The sequence below is a fragment of the Hyalella azteca genome, unplaced genomic scaffold (assembly GCF_000764305.2).
Source record: "Hyalella azteca isolate HAZT.00-mixed unplaced genomic scaffold, Hazt_2.0.2 contig7133, whole genome shotgun sequence".
Classification (NCBI taxonomy): Eukaryota; Metazoa; Arthropoda; class Malacostraca; order Amphipoda; family Hyalellidae; genus Hyalella; species Hyalella azteca.
In genome coordinates, this window is record NW_025937263.1 from 486480 (window position 1) to 505911 (window position 19432).

Sequence of the window (19432 nt, forward strand, 5' to 3'; positions counted from 1 at the left end):
AGCGTGGGTGCGCCAAAGGCCCGCTGGGCCAAAGGACGAATGGGTGGTGACAGTACGGGGTGCGATTGGGATAGAGTGGGATGAAAAAGAGTGGAAAAGAGAAATAAATGAGCGAGTGAAAGACTATGGGCTGAAGGTATGGAAGCAAGGAATGGAGGGAAAGGACTCTCTAAGACAGTATCAGATGAAAGCGATGCCAAAATATGAATGTATGTGTATGATGGTAGTAGAGGTGGGGACCTTCTGTTTTGTGTTAGGGCAGGCGCGCTAGGTGTGAATGGACGCACATACAGGTGGAATGAAAGGAGAGAAGATAAATGTTTTATGTGTGATGGGGATGAGAAGGAAACTGTAGAGCACTTGTTGATGGAATGTGGGGCGTATGAGAGAGAGCGTCAGTCTATGATTGAGGTGATTCTGAATGAGAGAGGTGAGACTAACGAGGTGGGGCATGAGAGAACAAGCGAAGAGTGGATGGCGATAATTACGGGTCTGTCTGAGGGAGCAACTGCGGCTATGTTTGAGAGTGTGAAGAGATATTTGGAAAACGTGTGGATGATAAGGGAGAGGAGGAGGATGATAAGAGTGGAGTCTTGAATGGAGGGTTGAGAGAGGGGAGGGTGGGAATACGTGTGAACGTGCCGAATTGTTTTAGTACGTGGTTTTAATTTTTTGCGATTGTCAAATTTTTATATTTTTTCTTAGGACAGCTGTGAATATGGTATATTTGAACTTTTTTGTTAACATAAGAGTGTGAACTTTTAATTTTTTTGATGCTAGTAAAAGTTTTTTTAGGCAGCGTGTATGACCGATTTAAAGGTCATGACCGTAGGTCACCACGCACCCCAATTCCAATTCCAATTCCATCATAATATATAAGAATAATGATGATTAAATGCTAGAACATAATCACAGACAAAAAAATACATATATGTTCCTAGATTTTCCAAGCTGCTCATAAAAAAATCGGAAGTTAGGCTCTACTTCATTTATTTGTAGTCAGATAATTTTCTACTCATTATTAATTTTTATATAACAGTATATATCGAGGTCACAAGCCACAGTACTCCATCATTAAAGCGTGGACCGTGGATATTATGAATTTGTGAAGCAGGCAAAGACTCCTGAGATTCACAGTTTTTCACATGTGTAGGATAAATTGTAGCACTCGCTAGAGTACATTTTAGTTTCGAGCTATTGCTGTCAACCATGTTGGAATGCTGAAACGAATGTGTGCTGAAGACTTCTTTCCAGTCAATCAAATTTGAATCTTGCTGCAAAGATGTCGTTGTTTAAAAAGAAGAAGGCTGGGAACATAAGAGAGCGAAAATTACCTTTCGATGAAGAAGAAGATGAAAAGCCAGTTGGAGATGTATCTGGGGGATTTGGTTTAACTTCAAATAATGGCTCTTTTACAAATGCCATAAAAAAAGAGAAGAAGAAAAGCAAAGAAAAACGAATAGCTGTTAATGCATTGAGCTTTGAAGATGAACTTGAAGGTGAATATGAACTTTTTTTATGCCAGAGTACTTTATGTGCTCTGTAGTGAGTACTGAGTCTGTACTTTATGTAATCTGGTCGCTGTACTTTATCAGTTTAGGCCTAATGATTGTATCATTGTACCTATTTGTAAAATTGTACCTACTTGCTACTTCATGCCCTAACCACAGCTTGTTCTGAGCTGTATGCAAAAATTAAAATTTTTCTGTATTAAAAGCTTAATAGCTCTTAATCAAAAGTCTAATAACGTAGTGTTCAACATTCAATAGTGTTCTAATTCTGTCTGAGCTGTGTTGTATTCTAATACAGCTCACACAGCGATCGGAATTCAAACACAGGGGGTCGGAATTACAAATTCAGCGAGTTTGAAGCACGGCCCGAAATTAGTCTCACAAAGTGCCTAATTTAGTCACACACAGCGTTGGAATGTAGGGCACAGTAGGGATTTGGTAGGTTTGCATTCTAAAGGCTTTTAAATAAATATGGCAACAGTTTGTGACGTTTCATCGTTGCTGGCGTGTAGTGTGGTGTTTTGAGTGACGTAAAGCAAACAGAACTCAAGTTGCACATACGCCATGATACGGTGATTTTTTATAGCCATTCATTTTTTGCTATGTCCTTAATGTGTTGGCAGCTGGAAACTTGGAATATACTGCGTTTACCCTACTTAAGCAAGGAAACTATATAATAAGTTTAAAAGTAGTGCCATTAGGCTAATGGCACCACAGCCATCAGCCACCACCATGGTGGCAGGGAATTATTGTGACTTGTGAGTACTTATGCGTTTGCAAGAGCATCGACCGGTCCGGCTCAGCGGGGGGGGGGGGGGGGGGGGGGGTAGGAAGGGAATAACGAAAGTCTCATTTACGACTGGACTAACCCATTGAGCAACATTTTCTCAGTTATGGTCTCATAACAACTCAATTTTAAAATATGTACAGTTTCGAAGTTGATATAAGTAAATAAATAAATATTTGAACTGGGAAATTCCTTACTCTCTTACGTTGCTTCCAGATTTATATCAATGACGTGAAAAATGACAATGACATCGGTAAAATTGGCCAAGCCATGATGTTAGAACTTCGATGTTCAAATGTTGACACTTCTGTCAAGTGTCAATATCACAATCAAAATTACTTCACAATCAGAAATGTTATAGTATCACAATCGAAAATATTATTCACAAATAACCATCGATTTCAATGCAAAACTGAACTTCCCAGCTTCATAGCTGTCGTGCTGTCAGGCGTCAGCTTTGGTTTGACGCTATATGTTTACATACGTCACAAACGGTGACGTATGTCGTCCCACGGTGACGTCATCATACAAACGAACACGTGGAGACAAAAAAAAAGCAATATTTCGCTGCACCACAAACAAATAAATGTAAATAATTGGTAATATAAAAGTTTTTCTGGAACATTTTGAGAGACTGTGCCTAAGCAGAATACGATATTAATAAATTATTAGTGAAGATAATAACAATAAAGTAGTTCATTTGATGGCCGCTGCTACTTGCTAGCGCTGGCATCTGAATACGGGTACATTCTATGGGTACAACTTCTATGATCAATTTGAATCATAAACATTTACCTAATGCAAGAAATTAGCAATCAATAATTCAACATTGTTTTGTAAGTTTTGTACCAACGGAACTATGGAAAACTACATTAATTACGTATTAGCAACTTAAGCTAAAAAAATGCACTGTAAGGGAGATCAGCTGTTAGAGAAGATGCCAGAAAGCGCGATGGATTCAATTTAGTCGTTTTTAATTTGAAATTGGTGTCAGTTCTGTGCAATAGGATCGTAAATTTCAGTGTAAAACCTATTAAAATTTTACGTTTCTGTGTGGATTTTGATGCTGTTAGCACTGAAATACTTGACAGTATCTCTGGTGCAAGAAATACTGGCTAAATACATTTTAATTTAGAAATTAAGGTCAATCGAAAATTCGAAATGACTGCTGTCAAGGCTATGTTCCTTGTTGCGAACCGATTGTTGCATCCAGTCGCTTATATTGAAAATAAAATGATTTAAGCAAGTATTTCTTGCATCAGAGATAATTCAAAGTTTGCTAATGTTAACAGCATTATAATACATGCAGAAACGTAAATTTTTTTAGAGATATTTAAAATTTAGGCTCTATGACTTGTAAGTTGTATACTATACAGTCGAATGAGTCGATAGGATTTCAAGTGGATTCATTCAAATTCAAATTCGGTCCACCACGCCCCACGGCCAGTGTAGCTGTCAGCTGACTTTCTTCAGAAGTGCAAAAGCTTTTGCCGGTGAAGGTGTTTTACGATCGGTCCGTAAAGAAGCGTTGATCGGTTCAAAATGACATAAGAACAGGTTCTTTTGAATAACCTATGGATTGCCACCATGGCCACCACTAGTTTATTTTACATAGATTATAATGTCAAACTTGAGTTAATGATTCATGTGCAACAGTGCATCAATCATCAATGCTTTACAGTTTACATAATTTCATAAAGATTCACATAATAGTAATTGATTTTTAATAATTTCTAGTGAGAAGATGTGCATTTCTTTCTGTGCTAATTTTAATGTTTTCTAACAAAATTTTGTAGTTTTTTTATTATTATTTTTTTTTTTGCTGAATCTGATTGTTAGAAAGTCATCAATCAATACTCATGAAAATGCTTTAGGTAATTCTACCTTTAAGTTAAAAGAAAGCAGGATCATATTCAGCAAATCAGCATAGTTGAGTGATTTCTAATGCTCCAAACCCAAATCCTCTTGTGGACTCAATGCAAGAAGAAACTATGCAAGTCATCCACAAAATCTTCTTTATCAAATGACTCCTTTTTTATATGGGCCAAAATCTTTAATTTAAGGCCCTTTTTATATAGTCCTGCCATCCACGGTGTTAGTAAAAACTTTTCTGACCTGAATTTTCTAGCTCTTAAACAAAACATTCCACTAATCATGATTAAAACTTTGATGATGAATCATGATGGAATTGCTTAACCAAAATTTATAACGAGCCTAAATCTAAATCAGATGAGTAGTCATGTATAATTCATCAAGTAATTCAGTGATGAACTTTTTCAGCTGATGATGGCATCGCTTTTCAAGAGAAGAAATCTGTCTTGAGCTACAAGCTGAGGCGGGAGATGAAGAAGGAACGGAAAGAAAAGAAGAAAGAAGAGAAGGACAAGTTCAGAGACAAGCCCTCCTTGAAGGGTGGAATTGCTGAATTGGTAAAATATTTGTTATAAGTTATCTAACTCCTGAAATGGTGCAAACTTAGTGCGTTTTAGGAACTTTTTGCTGGCTTGCCTTCTATTTCTTGAGTGGTTTCTATTTCATTTCAGATCTGCATTTCTTATATCACTAATTTTCATGCCACTTAATTGATTCACGCAGGGAAACAATACAAGTTGTTAAAAAATATTCCTTTTACTTTGATAAGGTGTATTGTTAAAAAGTATTTCCTATATTTTAGTACTCTATCATTATAATTGCAGTGTTAAACAATATTAATAAGTGAATTTTCTCAAATTAATTTTTGTATTGCTTTTTCTTTACAGTCGGAAATGGGAATAAAAATTGTGAATGGTCGTGAAGCTGAGGCCATTGCTCACCAACCCGGAGACTCAGATGATGATGATGAAGTTGTTGATATCAAGTCCAGCAAAGAGAGCCAACACGAATTTCAGCTACATAGGAATGCAACACGTGATCTCAAAGACGTGGGAAGGCTCACAGCAACATCACGCCATAACAGACATTCAACACTGGACCCACTGAAGAATATTCTGAAAAGTGGGACAAATGAAAATAATTTCTGACCTGACTAGTGAATTTTTTTGACCACCTTCTGTTATTATTTGATAAAAATATCCAAGTTTATTTTTTGATGGATACATATTACTTATTTGTTAATTTAAGCTAATTAAGAAAGTATTTAAATTCATTTTTGTTTGTGGTAACATAATATATTTATTTCTCTTCAGGTGGTCAAATTCCTGATGCCAATGTAATTCACATGATCAGGAAACAGAGACAGCAGGCTAGAGAAATGGCTGACTACATCCCTGTTGACAAAGGAGCTGAGAGGTTATTTTCATATTTTGCTGCCAGATTAATATACTAATTATTGACAAAACCCTTGAGAATTTGTTACACTCGCTCTGGAACTATCTCCTGATCGCAAGAATAGTTTATTAAATTATAATTATACTAAATTGACTGTAACTCACGTTGATTGAAGATTTTAGTTTTTCAAGCTACATGCTTTCCAACATGTATGTAGATGATTGCCCTCCAAATGTTTTGTAAAATCTACAAATTATATATATGACAGATACGCAGATTATTGCAATATTTTCTTATAGGGAATTCGGAATATTTTCAAACCTACTCTGAACCTTTCATGCACTGAATTCGGGTTGACCTTCCATATCTTGATTGGTTGAGAATAATGCCACTTTCTTATTGCCAATGATAATTTTTCTGAGAATTGGTCCAGGGTTATTTAATTTCTTTGTAAAAAGAGGAATGTCATGTGGCACATAGGACAATGTTAAAATGTTCAATGTATATATATTTTAGTAATAACTTCATTGAAGTATGATATTTGTTGCTTGTATAAGTTGTTGATCTACATTTTAAATTAATTTCTTGTTCCATCATATTGTTTATTCAGGGAAGAAGTAAAAGTGTCTCATAAGCCTGGTGGACGACTGATACGTGAGGAGGACAATGACAGAGATGAAGACGATGGTGGGGGAGGAGGGGATGGTCGTCTACACTTCAGTGATGTGCACTCCGGTACTGGAGGGGCCAGCGCTGGCACTAGCCTCTCGGAGGTTAAGGCTATGGTTGCTGTGGGACGCGTCCATCAGGGTAAGTGGGCTTCTTATTTAAATTTATTCTGAATTTAGAAGCAAGTTTATGTGTGTTCCTCACAATGGGTGTGATCATCTAATATTTACAAAATTTTAAATTTTTCTCAGGCTCAATGGAATATTAAACGCTTTGTGTGTGCTGTATTTACAGGGGTTTTGTGTATATAATTTCAAACATTTTGTGGTTACAGGTTCCGACGAAGAAGATCGCGTGTGGGAGACTCAGCAAATGAAGAAAGCAGCTGGCAAGGTGAGGTTTCAGATACATTACTATGATGTGTATTGTGTTATTTCTGCCGACCTTTGTTTAGTATGGATATACTTTTGTTTTCATTCGCGGAAGTGATACGTCTGTTATATTTATCTGATAAATCCCCGTGAGATCAAACATATGCCTTCTAAAAGCTCATAATTATAGTCAGTTTGCGCAACATTTATGCTCCCATCTACTATCAATTTATTTCACTTTGCAGCTGGGAGAAATGGAATTGGACGCTTCATCACGTCCAGGCTTTACATTCGGTCCTGCACCTTCGATCCCTTCATTCACATCTTCTGCAGCTGCGGTTACAAATGCCATCAACAACGGCAGCACAGGAGCTTTGCTGCCCAGCAACAGCACGCCAACACCCACCACTCTGATGGCTGCCACCGCCTTGCTGTCATCGCGGCCTGGAGCAAACTATCAGGCAGAAGGCATCATGAAGCGACTCAGGGATAGGTACTGGCAGTATTTTAGGTGTCAAATAATGAACTTCCTAACGTTTTTGAAGCTAGATTTAGATTTTTTCAGGTTCGATCTGAGATTATCCGATGTGCAAAACCGATGATAAATTAAAATGTAGGCCCGATCCTTCTTATGGCTAAGACTTTAATTTGAGTTGTCCAGTTGGCAGTCTGATCCATGGTAAGAAAACAATAAAGATATTTTGAAAACCATGGAACATATTTTCAAAAATCTAGAATGTTAATTCTACTTTGGGTCTGAACGAATCATTTAGCAAACAATTATTGGGAGTTCTTCATTTTAGTACTATTACCTACATCAAAATTATAATTTCTTGCTCATTAAAGCAGTTTATTTTATTTCTGTTAGACCCACCATTTCAAAATCTTTTCCCCTCGTTCAAGAAAAATGTTTCTACATTGCAGGCAAGTCAGAATTTCACTGCAGTCCTTGGTGATGAAGAGAAATAAGGGTTTTTAACATTGCTCATTTTGAAATATATATATATATACCTACCGTTATTATTTGTGACTAAATCATTCTACCGTCCACCTTATTACAGCTGAGCCTGGAAATTTATAGTTATGTTCATTACAGTCGCAACAGCCTGGCAGAAGTACATCGACGCCACGCCCTGGACAGAGACGCGCTGCGTGTCGAGCACGAAGAGTGCGTTGAAGGTGTGAGGCTGTGTGAACAGAAGAAGGCTGAGCTCGCGCAGACGTTCCAGTTATATCAAGCATTGCGTGGGTATGTCACTGATCTCAGAGAATGTCTTAATGAAAAGGTGGGTTAATCAAATACCATTTGAGGGCAATCTGGCTTGTATTTCCTCCTGTATTTCATGTCTATTTCTTTCCGTGAATTTCAGCGATATATTCATTATTTTATGAAAATGTGAGCACAGCAAGAAAACCAGTGTAACACTTGCAAGATTAGACAGTGATAATCCATTGTGTACTTATTACTATGTGAATGGTTCCGATGTGGGAACTGTGTGGTTGTTAATAGTTAGGCTTTAGTTCGAATATCTGCATCTTTCATGAAAATATCCACCGCCATGCAGGTTCAGGTTCTAAAAACAAATTTACATTCAGGTTAAAATACTTTTTTCTGAAAGCCTTTTTTTATGATTTTTTATGCAAGTACTTTAACCTGTTGGTATTACTTCACCGAGTTCACTGAATCACTTACTGTAATTAATTGCTTGAAACTATCATCTAGAATAAGTTGAATTAATTGGCTTGTGTTACAAAATTTCCTGCAGGTAGCTGATTCATTATGAATAAGCTGATAATTTTACTTATCTAAACTAACAAATCAAAGTAGCAAGTTAAATTAGTAGGTGGAAAGCTGATACCTATTACTTTTAAATTTAAATTTAATTTAAAACTAAGTTTTTGTTGCCGTTGGTTTAATTCATCTTCCGGTACATAACACGATGTTCCTTATCGTGGCAATTAATGTTTTTTTTATAGTCGTTCCAGTTTTCTGTCAAGCTGATGCTGTAAACCCTTGATATGATAGATCAATTTCAAGATTTCATGATTGATTAAAACTACCTGATTCAGCTCAATGCGTTCACACAAGCTACTTGTGCTAATTTTACATTTTAATTGGCATATTGCTAAGCTGCCATAGCCAATTGTGTATATATACTGTCTAAGTGACACCAAAATTCTCGCACATTACGATGTTTTTCGTCATCGATGATTCGTGTCAGTTATTTTTAGCTTTTGTTTCATATTTTCATCCTCGTTGGGTATTGTAAGTGTTCATGAATGGCGCTTAGCCAAAGGTGACCTCATAAATTAAATAATAGGTATTGTTGATTATCTGAACGTAAAGTGCGCGAAATGCGAGTGAAATTCATGTAAAAATAGAAAATGTATCAATCTTTTAAGACTTAGTTAAGTTGCCTAGGCAACCTTTGCTGACTCGGGTAAATTAAACTGTTAAAAAAAAACATAATTTAGCATGTACTGACGTGTCTGCATAACTTGTTGATCGTGGCTTCTAAGGAAACTTCTCTGCTATCATATATATGTTCTGCGCCAAATATGTATATTCATCCCTGTTTAAATTACCATTTTTTGCGTCACTCGTCCATATCATCTAGCAATTCCTAACGATCATCTCCTTTATGTCTCTAAATTTTGTGTTTATGAAATTATCTTTGCCACAAATCTGTGTCGATTGTTCTCTTAAACTCATGTGAACATTTCATCTTACTTACTATCGATGACTGTCTTGACTTTCTAAGCTATGAGAGTCCGGGGAAATAAACGGGTGTGAACAGTTGATCTGATCGGCCTCATGACCACTATTTGTGACTAGTCTAAATGCCATAAATATCTATGCATCTCTTTCAAAGGATGAACAAAGTTGTTTCCTAATTATTTGGTCCAGTTCCCTTGGGGACATGATTTCTTTGTTAAATTTTCCGATCATTTTTTAAAGTTGTAGATTTTCATTCAGATTTGTATCGTTGTGTCGAGTTGATTGGCTTTCCTTGTTTAGGAGGGATATCGTGAGATTTTTTTCGTGATGTTCTTATTCTAACCAAGTGCAACCAAACATTTCTGGCTAGACAATACCAATCACAAACATTTATTATTACGATTTTTTAGTTTAATAACAGAACATACCTTCTTGCTTCAGATGGTGGGCATTGAAGATCTGGAGCAGCGCGTGTTAACGCTCTACAAGCAACGCACCGACAAGCTTCTTGCTCGTCGTCGTCAAGATGTTACTGATCAGAACGATGAGGTCTCACCTTTTATTAGTAAGTTTAGTGTCGCCTTGCTGCGATCGTGTGGAAATAGTTTGCTGGAACCATTATGTGAGCCTTCATGCTCAAGTTGTTTGTGCTTGATAGCACCTACAACTCTAATCGCGGTGCGCTTTAACGCATCCACTCCCAGACTTTGGTTGACGGCTCAGCCACACCAGCAACAGGAATATAGAGGACTTCTCATGCTTCACCGATACAAGAAGTCTAGTTGACAACTTTAGCAGCACCATCAAAAGGAATCTAGAGGATCCATTTTGCTGCATCGATACAAGAAGTCTAATTGAATAATTTAGCTGCACCATCACAAGGAATAGATGACCTATTTTGCTGCATCGATACAAGAAGTCTAATTGAATACTTTAGCTCCACCATCAAAAGGAATAGATGATCTATTTTGCTGCATCGATACAAGAAGTCTAGTTGAAAACTTTAGCTGCATCACCAAAAGGAATGTAGATGACCTATTTTGCTTCACCGATACAAGAAGTCTAGTTGACAACTTTAGCTGCACCATCAAAAGGAATCTAGACGACGACTGCTTTTGCCGCACACAGAAGATATCTAGTTTAGGAACCTTGCTGCTCCCATCAGAAATCTTGTTGATACCATGGAGATGCTCACAAAGCCTATCCACAGCCTCGACAATTATGGCTGACATTTGCAGTCTAACTGAATTTACAATATTTTCATCTGAAAACATAGAATAGAATTAGATTGCTAATTACCGTCTGAAAATCAATTTGAAACAGTTATAATTTCCTCGTATCAATTTAATGTGTTGCATTCAAATTTCGTTAAAGGGATTGGTCATCATGTTGAGTTGGTCAGTATGAGCAAAAAACCTTGTGTATTTATTTGCAGTGTTCGAATATTTATAAACATTTAAGATAATTGTTATCTTGTCAGGGTTTGTCTTGTCGCGAAAGCCAGCATGATTGTTTTGGGCTGATAAATCATTTCGAGCAAATTATTGGGCGCCTGCAAATGTTCGAGGAAGATAATGCCAAATTTGAAATTTGTTCGGCGGCCAATATGCTAAGTCACAGTTTCTTTCCGGCAACACCTAGAATCTTTATTGAGATAGAAAGTTCTATAGATTATTTGTCTACTTGCGCAATTTGCTACAGTTATCTTGCTTAGAAAATCCTCGCGCGTCTCTATCTGCTAGATGTGGTTGCTTGCATTCGAGCAGCCAGGAGTGTATGCTTGGTGATCACCTGCCATTTACAATTTAATTATGATTCATACTGCTTATAGAAATATAGGCTACATAACGACTAGAATATACAGGGATGTTTATACTTTATTGGAATATCTACCATTATATTTGTGCTTTATTTTCATTCTAAAACATTTGTTGGTGTGAGACTGATGATAAATAATTGTGTGCATGTGTTGCGTTAACTTTTCCCTACAGGGTCATCTCTGAGGTGAGCTAAAGTAACAACTTCAGTAACATCATGTGGTGTGAATGTCATTATGTTAATCAGTAGCGTTTGAAATATTAATGTGCTTTAGTGTGCCACCTGAACTAGTAACATTTAAAAAAGTATATCAACATTTTTATCAACCTTTGTTTGGGTAACGAGAAGCTCCATTCTTGTAATTTATTTAATAGGTTACTTCCAATCACATTAAAACTGTTTTACTAGTTTTCATAACGTGTCTATTTTTGTGTTGAATAATTCTCCATCTCAGTTATGAATTAATTAATAAATTGCTATTTTCTGCTGAATCTTATAATTAATAAACTAAGTTCAACAGCTATACCTGCGTAATTTCCCTAGTTTTGCATAACTTAGCTTTTGATTACAAACTTGAAGTTTATTTGTGTATTTCGTTGCAATAAATGGTCGTTTCAACACTCGCCCACGAAGAAATTTTTCTTACATGTTCAGGGGCTTTGACACTTGCTGTTCTTCTACAGGCGAGTCTCTAAAGCAATGTCCGTTGCGTACCCGCCGGGGTGCTGAACGTGAAGGTCGTCGCACGCGTCGCCGACGTGAACGAGAGAAGCGCGGAGGCTCTGCAGCTCAGGACCATCACGACGGCACCAGCACCGACGACGAGTTGCCCACTCAGCAGCTGCAGCAATACCAGCAACAGCTCGGTCGGTCAACACATCCTAGAGCTCCCAACTGAAACTTCTACATGGAGTCATTCATGTTCGATGTGTTAGATTTGTGACTCGAAACTTAATTTAAAGTAACTAATTTAAATTTTTTTTCTCGATAAATTCCACAGAGTAATTTTTTTTACTTTTTACCCTCGCACACAATTGGTTAAAAATTACGACAAAAAAAATGAATGGATTAGAGTTTTTCCTGTTATCTCGTTAATTAATCGATTTCAATAACTCTATGTCCTACATATTTTTTTTTATATTTGCACGTTCACCAAAATTAATTATAATACTTACATTTTGTGCAGAGGCTTTATCAAAGGAGTCAGTTGAGCTTTTCTCAGATGTTGAAGAAGATTTCTGCTCTTTGGAGGCGGTCTTGCGTCAGTTTGAGAAGTGGCGCAGGGCTGCACCGCAAGCGTATGCAGACGCCTATGCTGCAAACAACATGCCTGCACTTGTCGGAGTATTTATACGGTCGGTCGAGCTGCCTTACAACTCGTGAACGATGATTGCATTTTCTTCAACGTTCAATCTGGGAGCTCATTGAGCTATTGGCCGTTTATAGAAATTGTGTGTGTGGTAATCGCGTTCATTATTTTTCCTTCAATCATAGATCGCGTTTCCATGTGTTAATTGGGGGTTTCAACGGTTGGGTGCACACTGTAATGTTTGTAGCGTTTGTATCGTATTGCTGAGTAGATACATGATACTCGCTGAGTATCGTTGAGTTTTCAGCTAGCAATAATTCTACTGAATAACAAGTTGCTTGGAAATCAACATGATGTATTGCAATACTGACATCCTATTTAAGTATATGTTTTTTGTAATGTTGCAGGTTAGAGTTGCTGCTATGGAACCCGTTGAGTGAAGGCGTTGAAATAGAGCGACAGGCCTGGTATGCGCAGCTGGCCATGTATGCCGCACCTCCAGCCTCGGCCGCCCTGACGCTACAGGAGTTTGCTCAAGACCCCGACAAGCATTTGCTTTCGAGGGTCGTTGAAAAAGTCGTGCTCGTCAAGCTCAGAGGTCGGCGCTCACGTCACGCAAAAATGATGTCAATGGCCCTTTCGAGGGAATTATTGTAGCTCCGCCAAAAAGATTGTTTTTGAAAAACACTTGTAGAGGTGTTCATTAGAAAATTTGACCTCTTGACTTTGAATCTCATCGTCTGCATTTTTTTTTCTTGGATTTTGACACCTAGCCTGTCCTTTCTCTGAAAGATATCAGGATCTGAACCCGGCGTAGCCCCGGAATAGGTTATAGCTGAAGTTAGAGAATCCCGCTTTCCCGAAGTTATTCATCAAAATGAAGTAATAGTGATAAGAGGAAGACGCGCGTACCCGTTGCATATATTTCCCATTTACCTCTGTTTTTTTTTTTAAAGTTAGAAAAAAGTTTCGAATTTTTATTACAACATAAAAGAAACAAATAGAATTCAGTGAATTAGAATGATTGCATAATTTTTATTCCAACCGCTCGTACGATCGTTCTGTAATGCTTCATGATTCGCCCGCATAAAATGTAGTTTCTCATCCTGGTGCTTCGATACCAACTATGCCAATGCCTGGCGCTCATGTTTATTTAATTGTTTACTTTCAATCAGATTTTCCAATCCCCGTACATTTACCGCACCAGGCTTTAAATAAACTTTGATAAATTGAATGATCATAAAATTGTATTAGATCATTTCCAGCCCACTAAAAACTATCGGCCTTTTCCGTTGCTATGCGGCTCAACTTTCTTTATTTGCAGACGTGGTAGTGGCTTACTGGGATCCTCTGTCGCACTCGCAAAGCGTCCGCCTTGTGAACCTGGTCCGTCATTTCTGCCAGTCTTGTCCCACTATTCGTCCCACTTCTCAGCCGCTCAAGAAGCTCTGCACTGCCGTCGTAGACAAGATTAGACAAGCCATTGACAAAGACGTCTTCATTCCTATATTCAATAAAACGTAAGACTGATTGCTACGTCTAATGAGATATTCCGATGTTCACTTTAACTCCAAGTTGTCTGCTTAGAGCCGCCTTCATTGCAATAAAAGTTTTGTATATGTGATAAAATATATTTTTATTTTATTATTCTAATTTTTTGAAATTCTGAAAATGAATTTTAATATACTCCTCAAACTCAATTTTTCAGAGCATACGAGTCTCGAACATCGTCAGGCAGTTTGTTCTTTCAACGCCAGTTTTGGGTGGCCTGGAAGTTGTTGAGTTTAGTACTCATGTGGCATAAAATTCTAAGTGAAAACTCGATATCAGATCTGGGGATCAGGAGCATCCTGAACTTGTACCTTATTCCTGCATTAAACATCGCAGCCCAAGTTAACCTCAAGGACGGTCTTGAGAAGGCTAAATACGTGAGTGATTTTCCGTATCCAAAACTAAACGAAACTGATAAGCTTTAAAGAAATCTTTAGTTTTTAAATCTAATGGAGCATCCAATAGAGCATGGCGAACTTTTATCTGTAGTATTGTTGCAATTTATTCTAATAAAATTAAATGCTGTATTATTTGGTTTTACCTGGAGTAGTTATTTTAAGTTTTTTTGCACTATTCTTCACGTAACGGCTGCATTAGGATTATTTAATTGAAAAATTGACGGAGCCGAAAGTTACAAAAAGGGAAACGAACTCCCCGTGACTCGTTTATATATTTATTTTCCTTGGCTGATTTTGCGCCTCATGATGTAGATTAGTCTAAGGGTCCTTTTGAATTATTCCTTCAGGTGATTCAGGCCATGCCCAGGGAGTGGGCCAAACAAGAGAACTCTGATGGCAGCGCTCACATCTTTCTTTCAAAGCTGGAACATTTTTTGGCTTCAACTGCTCAAAAAACAGCCGACATCGCGTATACCAATGACCCTCATGTGAGTTGAAATAGATATGTTTTTAGTGCGTGCTTGTAAGTTCGCTTGAGCAAGTTCATGTAATTGTAATCCGAACTTCTTTGTCCCCTTGTCTATTTATGTTTCTTTTACTTGAACACGCATCGATTTCTGTATAATGATATGCTCAATATTATCCCGGCTATTTTATTTTAAGGCAATTGTTTACTTAGCATGTATTCGTACAGATTCAGCCTCTATTCGAGTTAGATGCGTGACGACTGTAGTCAGACTGTAGTCATGATTTGTTGTTTAATTTTTTGTTATAATTTGTTTCACCTGCAGTGGGATGACGCACTTCAAGAAATACGGAAGCTTCTCAAAAGTATTGGTGCTTCGCGAGCGGCTTCTGAAATATCTGCAAAATACCTCACAAAAAAGGAAAAATCTGAAGACTAATCACATCCTTTCTATATTTCTCTTGTGAGCTCAACTGAAGTCGAGAATGAATAAATGTATATGGGTTATTTAGGAATTTTACAATTTATTTTGATAAGTGAAATTTATGTCCCATGTTCACAAATTATCCTTCTTTGTGAAAACATGATAGATATTGGAGACCTCGTCGACGCGGATTATTTTTATTATTCGTTTTTAAAATGAGTAAAATATTACGAATGAATCATTCACATAACGGCAATTTGCTGGTTATTTGTTATCTGTGCACAATAATTGTCAAAAAAATCTAATTATATTTGACAGCTCCTCACATTCTTGTGGCAGTACTTGTTAAATCTAAATACATAGCTTCTTTTTCGATTTTTGAATCGAAAAAAAAGATTGAGAAAATCTTTGTGTGTCTTTCGGTCAATAAGCGACTTGTAAAATTATCAACAGACTCGGGGTATTGGAGCCTTGGAGGTGTGTTATGCTTTGACTGATCATTTATTCACATGTTTCGTTGTTGAGTGTATCCACTTGACATTGAAATAATGATGTCCTGAAAGGATGCAGATCTCAAACTGATTCCCTGTTTTCATTCCCCAGCCCATAGTAACTCACGAACATAGCTTCACATGTGTGTTTATTTTTACTACTGAAGTACGGTTTCGAAGCTCTTAAGGTGTTTTACTGTTATTCGGTAAATATACTTAGACCGGTTTGAAGCTCAAAACAGGACTTTTTCGCTAGGTATCGGTAAATTTCTGCCCTCCTGCAATGACAGTAAAAGTACTTATTTCGTCCACGCCGTATGAGCTTCAACTTTAGAGTTTCGGAAATCTGTAACGCGAAAATCCAGTCGCTAGTTGCTATCGAGACCTTATCGACCATCGACAGTTTTGATAGTACGCCAAATTCGTTTGTTTTACGGTTGTGATCATTTGACTTGAAATTCCACTGCCATCTGTACGCGGAGGACAAAGTTTATCAAGATTTAAATGCTGTGTGGATTACGATTTTATTAATTACGATTTCAGATGCAGTGTAGTGTAAATACGAATGCAGTGTAGACCACCACATTGATTGCAACCGCTGTCATGGTTATAGGCTCACATCTTTCCGGTCATTATTTTCATCCGAAAGATTCATGGCCTAATTAGATACTTAATATTACTAGCTGGTTTTTATTCCCTACTGTTTTACCAATGCATGACGCGTTCGTTAATATATGTTGGCCATCTTCGATATTTTTTCATTTCGATTCATTATTTACCCATAAATTAATTTTCCTATCATTCAGGGATGGCCAAAATGTATTCATAGCCCTACTAGTGACCATTCATTTTCTTCTATGTTCAAAGCCCGGTTTGTAAAAGTTCACAGAAAAAATGTACATCGTCATGTATCGTTAATTCCTGCATAAAAACTTAGAATGAAGCGAAGATATACGCAAACATGGATGACACGAAGATTTGCGGAATGGAAGAGGGTTTTCAATACCGGTAGAATTGCGATTTTGATTACAGTTGTTCCTCCGATATTCTGTCTACTTGAAATAGATTACATTAACTACAGTGTGCAACTAACAAGCCAACGAATATATTCAAGGACGTATCCTAGGACTTTCAAGGACTTATAAAAGATGACTTTGGCGCTGAAGCGACCTTCACTTGAGCAACTCAACCGTCTAACACGGTTCCAAAGTCCAACATCCCCGAAATGAAACTTTTTGCGTCTTGAAGTTGCTAGGAATTAACTTCAAATTTTTTAAACGTACCTTGGGATGTCTTATCGTAATTGTAGAGTCCTGGCTCTGCATATGCATAATTAGCTGCTTTTTTGCGCGTTATAAATTTGATATTGTTATTTATTTAACGAACATTGGTGTAACAGTTTGAGATGTCCGCTGGTAATTTCATATGTAACTGGCCTGCAGCGTGACTGCTCAAAGCTCAATTCGGGAAGTGTAGGGGTCAAATACCAAAACCTATCTTTAATTTTAGGCATATTTTGTTTGTCATAGTTGTGATACGTACATCGGAAATCATATGTATGAGCATAACAGAGTGAAAGGCCACTTTTAACAACCTCTAAAATTTCAGCAAGGCATTGTGATCTTAGCAACAAGCGTTTTTTTTATTACAGCTCCTACCGAATCTAATATGCATGAGACAATGTAAATACACGTTGGCAGTGGACAGGTAGAATCGAATCGGCAGGAATAAGTTGGTACAGCTGACATCTCGAGACTTTAATAAAATTATTTAATTAATTTTTGAACGCTTATTTGCTACCACCGCCCAAGCAAGACAGTAAAACTCAAGAAGAGTTATTGTCATTGGATCAGAAAGCTAGCAGAATGCGCTATGAAGGTAGCAACAGAAGTCTGAGTCGAGACTAGTCCTGCCAGTTTTTTTTTTTTTAGGAGAGCTCGATGCAGGTACATACGAGGGCAGTCATGCGACCATCACGTGCTTCGTTTTTCCGGATGTCTCCGGACAAAAAAAATCTCTTTTCCTCAGATGCCATAATACTTTTTTCGCCTTTGATCGAAATTGACCCTGGGTGATGAGTTTACTTTACAAAAGCAAAAGGGTTTTCTGAGCTCACCAACCTCAAATTATGTAAAAAAAACATGCATGCATCAGGATATATGATTCTTGCTCACGTCTCCCAGCCCATGGCGCTGAAATTTAAGGCTTTTGAACGCATTAAATTAGTATATCCAACCTTAATTTCACTTGAAGACAGAAATCGATCCGGTAGTAGCGTTCGGCTACTATTTTTGGATACAGAACATTTTGCTATTTCCATTTTGCGTACATTTGTATGAGAAATATAAGAACTCGAAGAGACATTTTTCTTCTTGTGCAAAAATGTCTGAAACCTATTAATGGATCAAAAAGTCAAACGGAATCTGAAAGCACACTCATACAGATTTAATCCCTTCAAATTTATTTCGAAAATGGTATACGATATTTTACCGTTACATCAGAAATTAACAATCATTTACTCTACTAACATTATAAAACATAGGGCATGCACGCCCGAGATCATGGACGGTTTAGGGCAGTATTCGATTCCTGTATTCACCCGCTTAGCTTAGTTACGCCTTTCATGAGAATTAGTCGGGATTACTACTTCTATGGGGAAGCATGTCGTACGATAGCTTTCATGGAATCATAAGTGACAATGCAGCTTTTCTAAGAGCTGTTCGAATTTCAACAGTGAGCGGTGAGACCACCAATTTATTTCGTGGCAAATGATCAGAGGACGGTCATCTACAAGGCTGGCTCAAACTGGATCGAGAAACAGGGAGGCACGAGAATTGGTCATTTAGCTGCCCCGATTCCAGGAATTGATCATTTCAGCGGGGTTAAATACAACCACATAACCTCTTGTTAAATTGTTATGAGGTCATTAATAAAACACAGAAGTAAGATTATTTCTATTACAAAGAAAGGTCACTGACTGTTTTTGATACCGTACCCAATCAAAAACTACGACCTTTCGTATCAAGACGGTTTATTTCGCAAATAAGAGCTCTGAGAAGTGCGGTTTTTGTATTGAGCCGAGGAAACGAAATTACGTGTTGGGTCAAAGCTAGTTCGTGTGGGATGCAGCTAGGTTCTGCAATTAAATTAACAGAAAAAACTCGTTTAAATCAGAACGGTCTGCTTCAATCTGATCTCCGTCGCTTAAACATTAATTTAGACCCCCATTCGGGAGTTGGAACGGAAAGAGGGTCTGCCTTTTTTCCCTCGAATCTTCAGGTGCATGGAGCGTGGTCGACGAGCACGTGATCATTACACTGCGTACGAAAAATCTTGAAGCGTAAACTTCCAGCAGTGTTCAAACATATGAAAATTTGAACTAGGGTAAAGATTTTATTCAGTCCCATCTTATTAAAAATTTCTCAATGAGAACGTCAATATCATACAGTTGAATTTATTCACAATGCAAAAGCGTCCTCTAGCGGCAATCGGCACTCGCATTGCTCAAGTTCTGAACAAAAACGCTCAAGTGCTGCTCCTTCCAGCGAACGAGTTGCTTCTGGTGCAGAGTTTTTTTTTATGTCTGTCTTCTAGCTAGTACAAGATTTAGCCTGTTGAATGCCCGGGTGTGCTTGGCGGCTGCATGTCTCG

General features: G+C 37.6%; 1 protein-coding gene across 1 annotated transcript; it reads left to right on the forward strand.

Moving 5' to 3' along the window:
* The first annotated feature begins 1177 nt into the window (after positions 1 to 1177).
* On the forward strand, positions 1178 to 17500 carry LOC108679230 (PAX3- and PAX7-binding protein 1). The gene is made up of 16 exons (XM_018167834.2): positions 1178 to 1499; positions 4579 to 4727; positions 5058 to 5292; positions 5484 to 5586; positions 6176 to 6375; positions 6569 to 6627; positions 6851 to 7098; positions 7702 to 7891; positions 9766 to 9889; positions 11826 to 12008; positions 12329 to 12497; positions 12859 to 13049; positions 13776 to 13971; positions 14160 to 14379; positions 14748 to 14888; positions 15192 to 17500. The coding sequence occupies exons 1-16, from the start codon at positions 1283 to 1285 to the stop codon at positions 15303 to 15305; spliced, it is 2739 nt and encodes a 912-aa protein (XP_018023323.1). The 5' UTR covers positions 1178 to 1282; the 3' UTR covers positions 15306 to 17500.
* The last annotated feature ends 1932 nt before the right edge of the window (positions 17501 to 19432 follow it).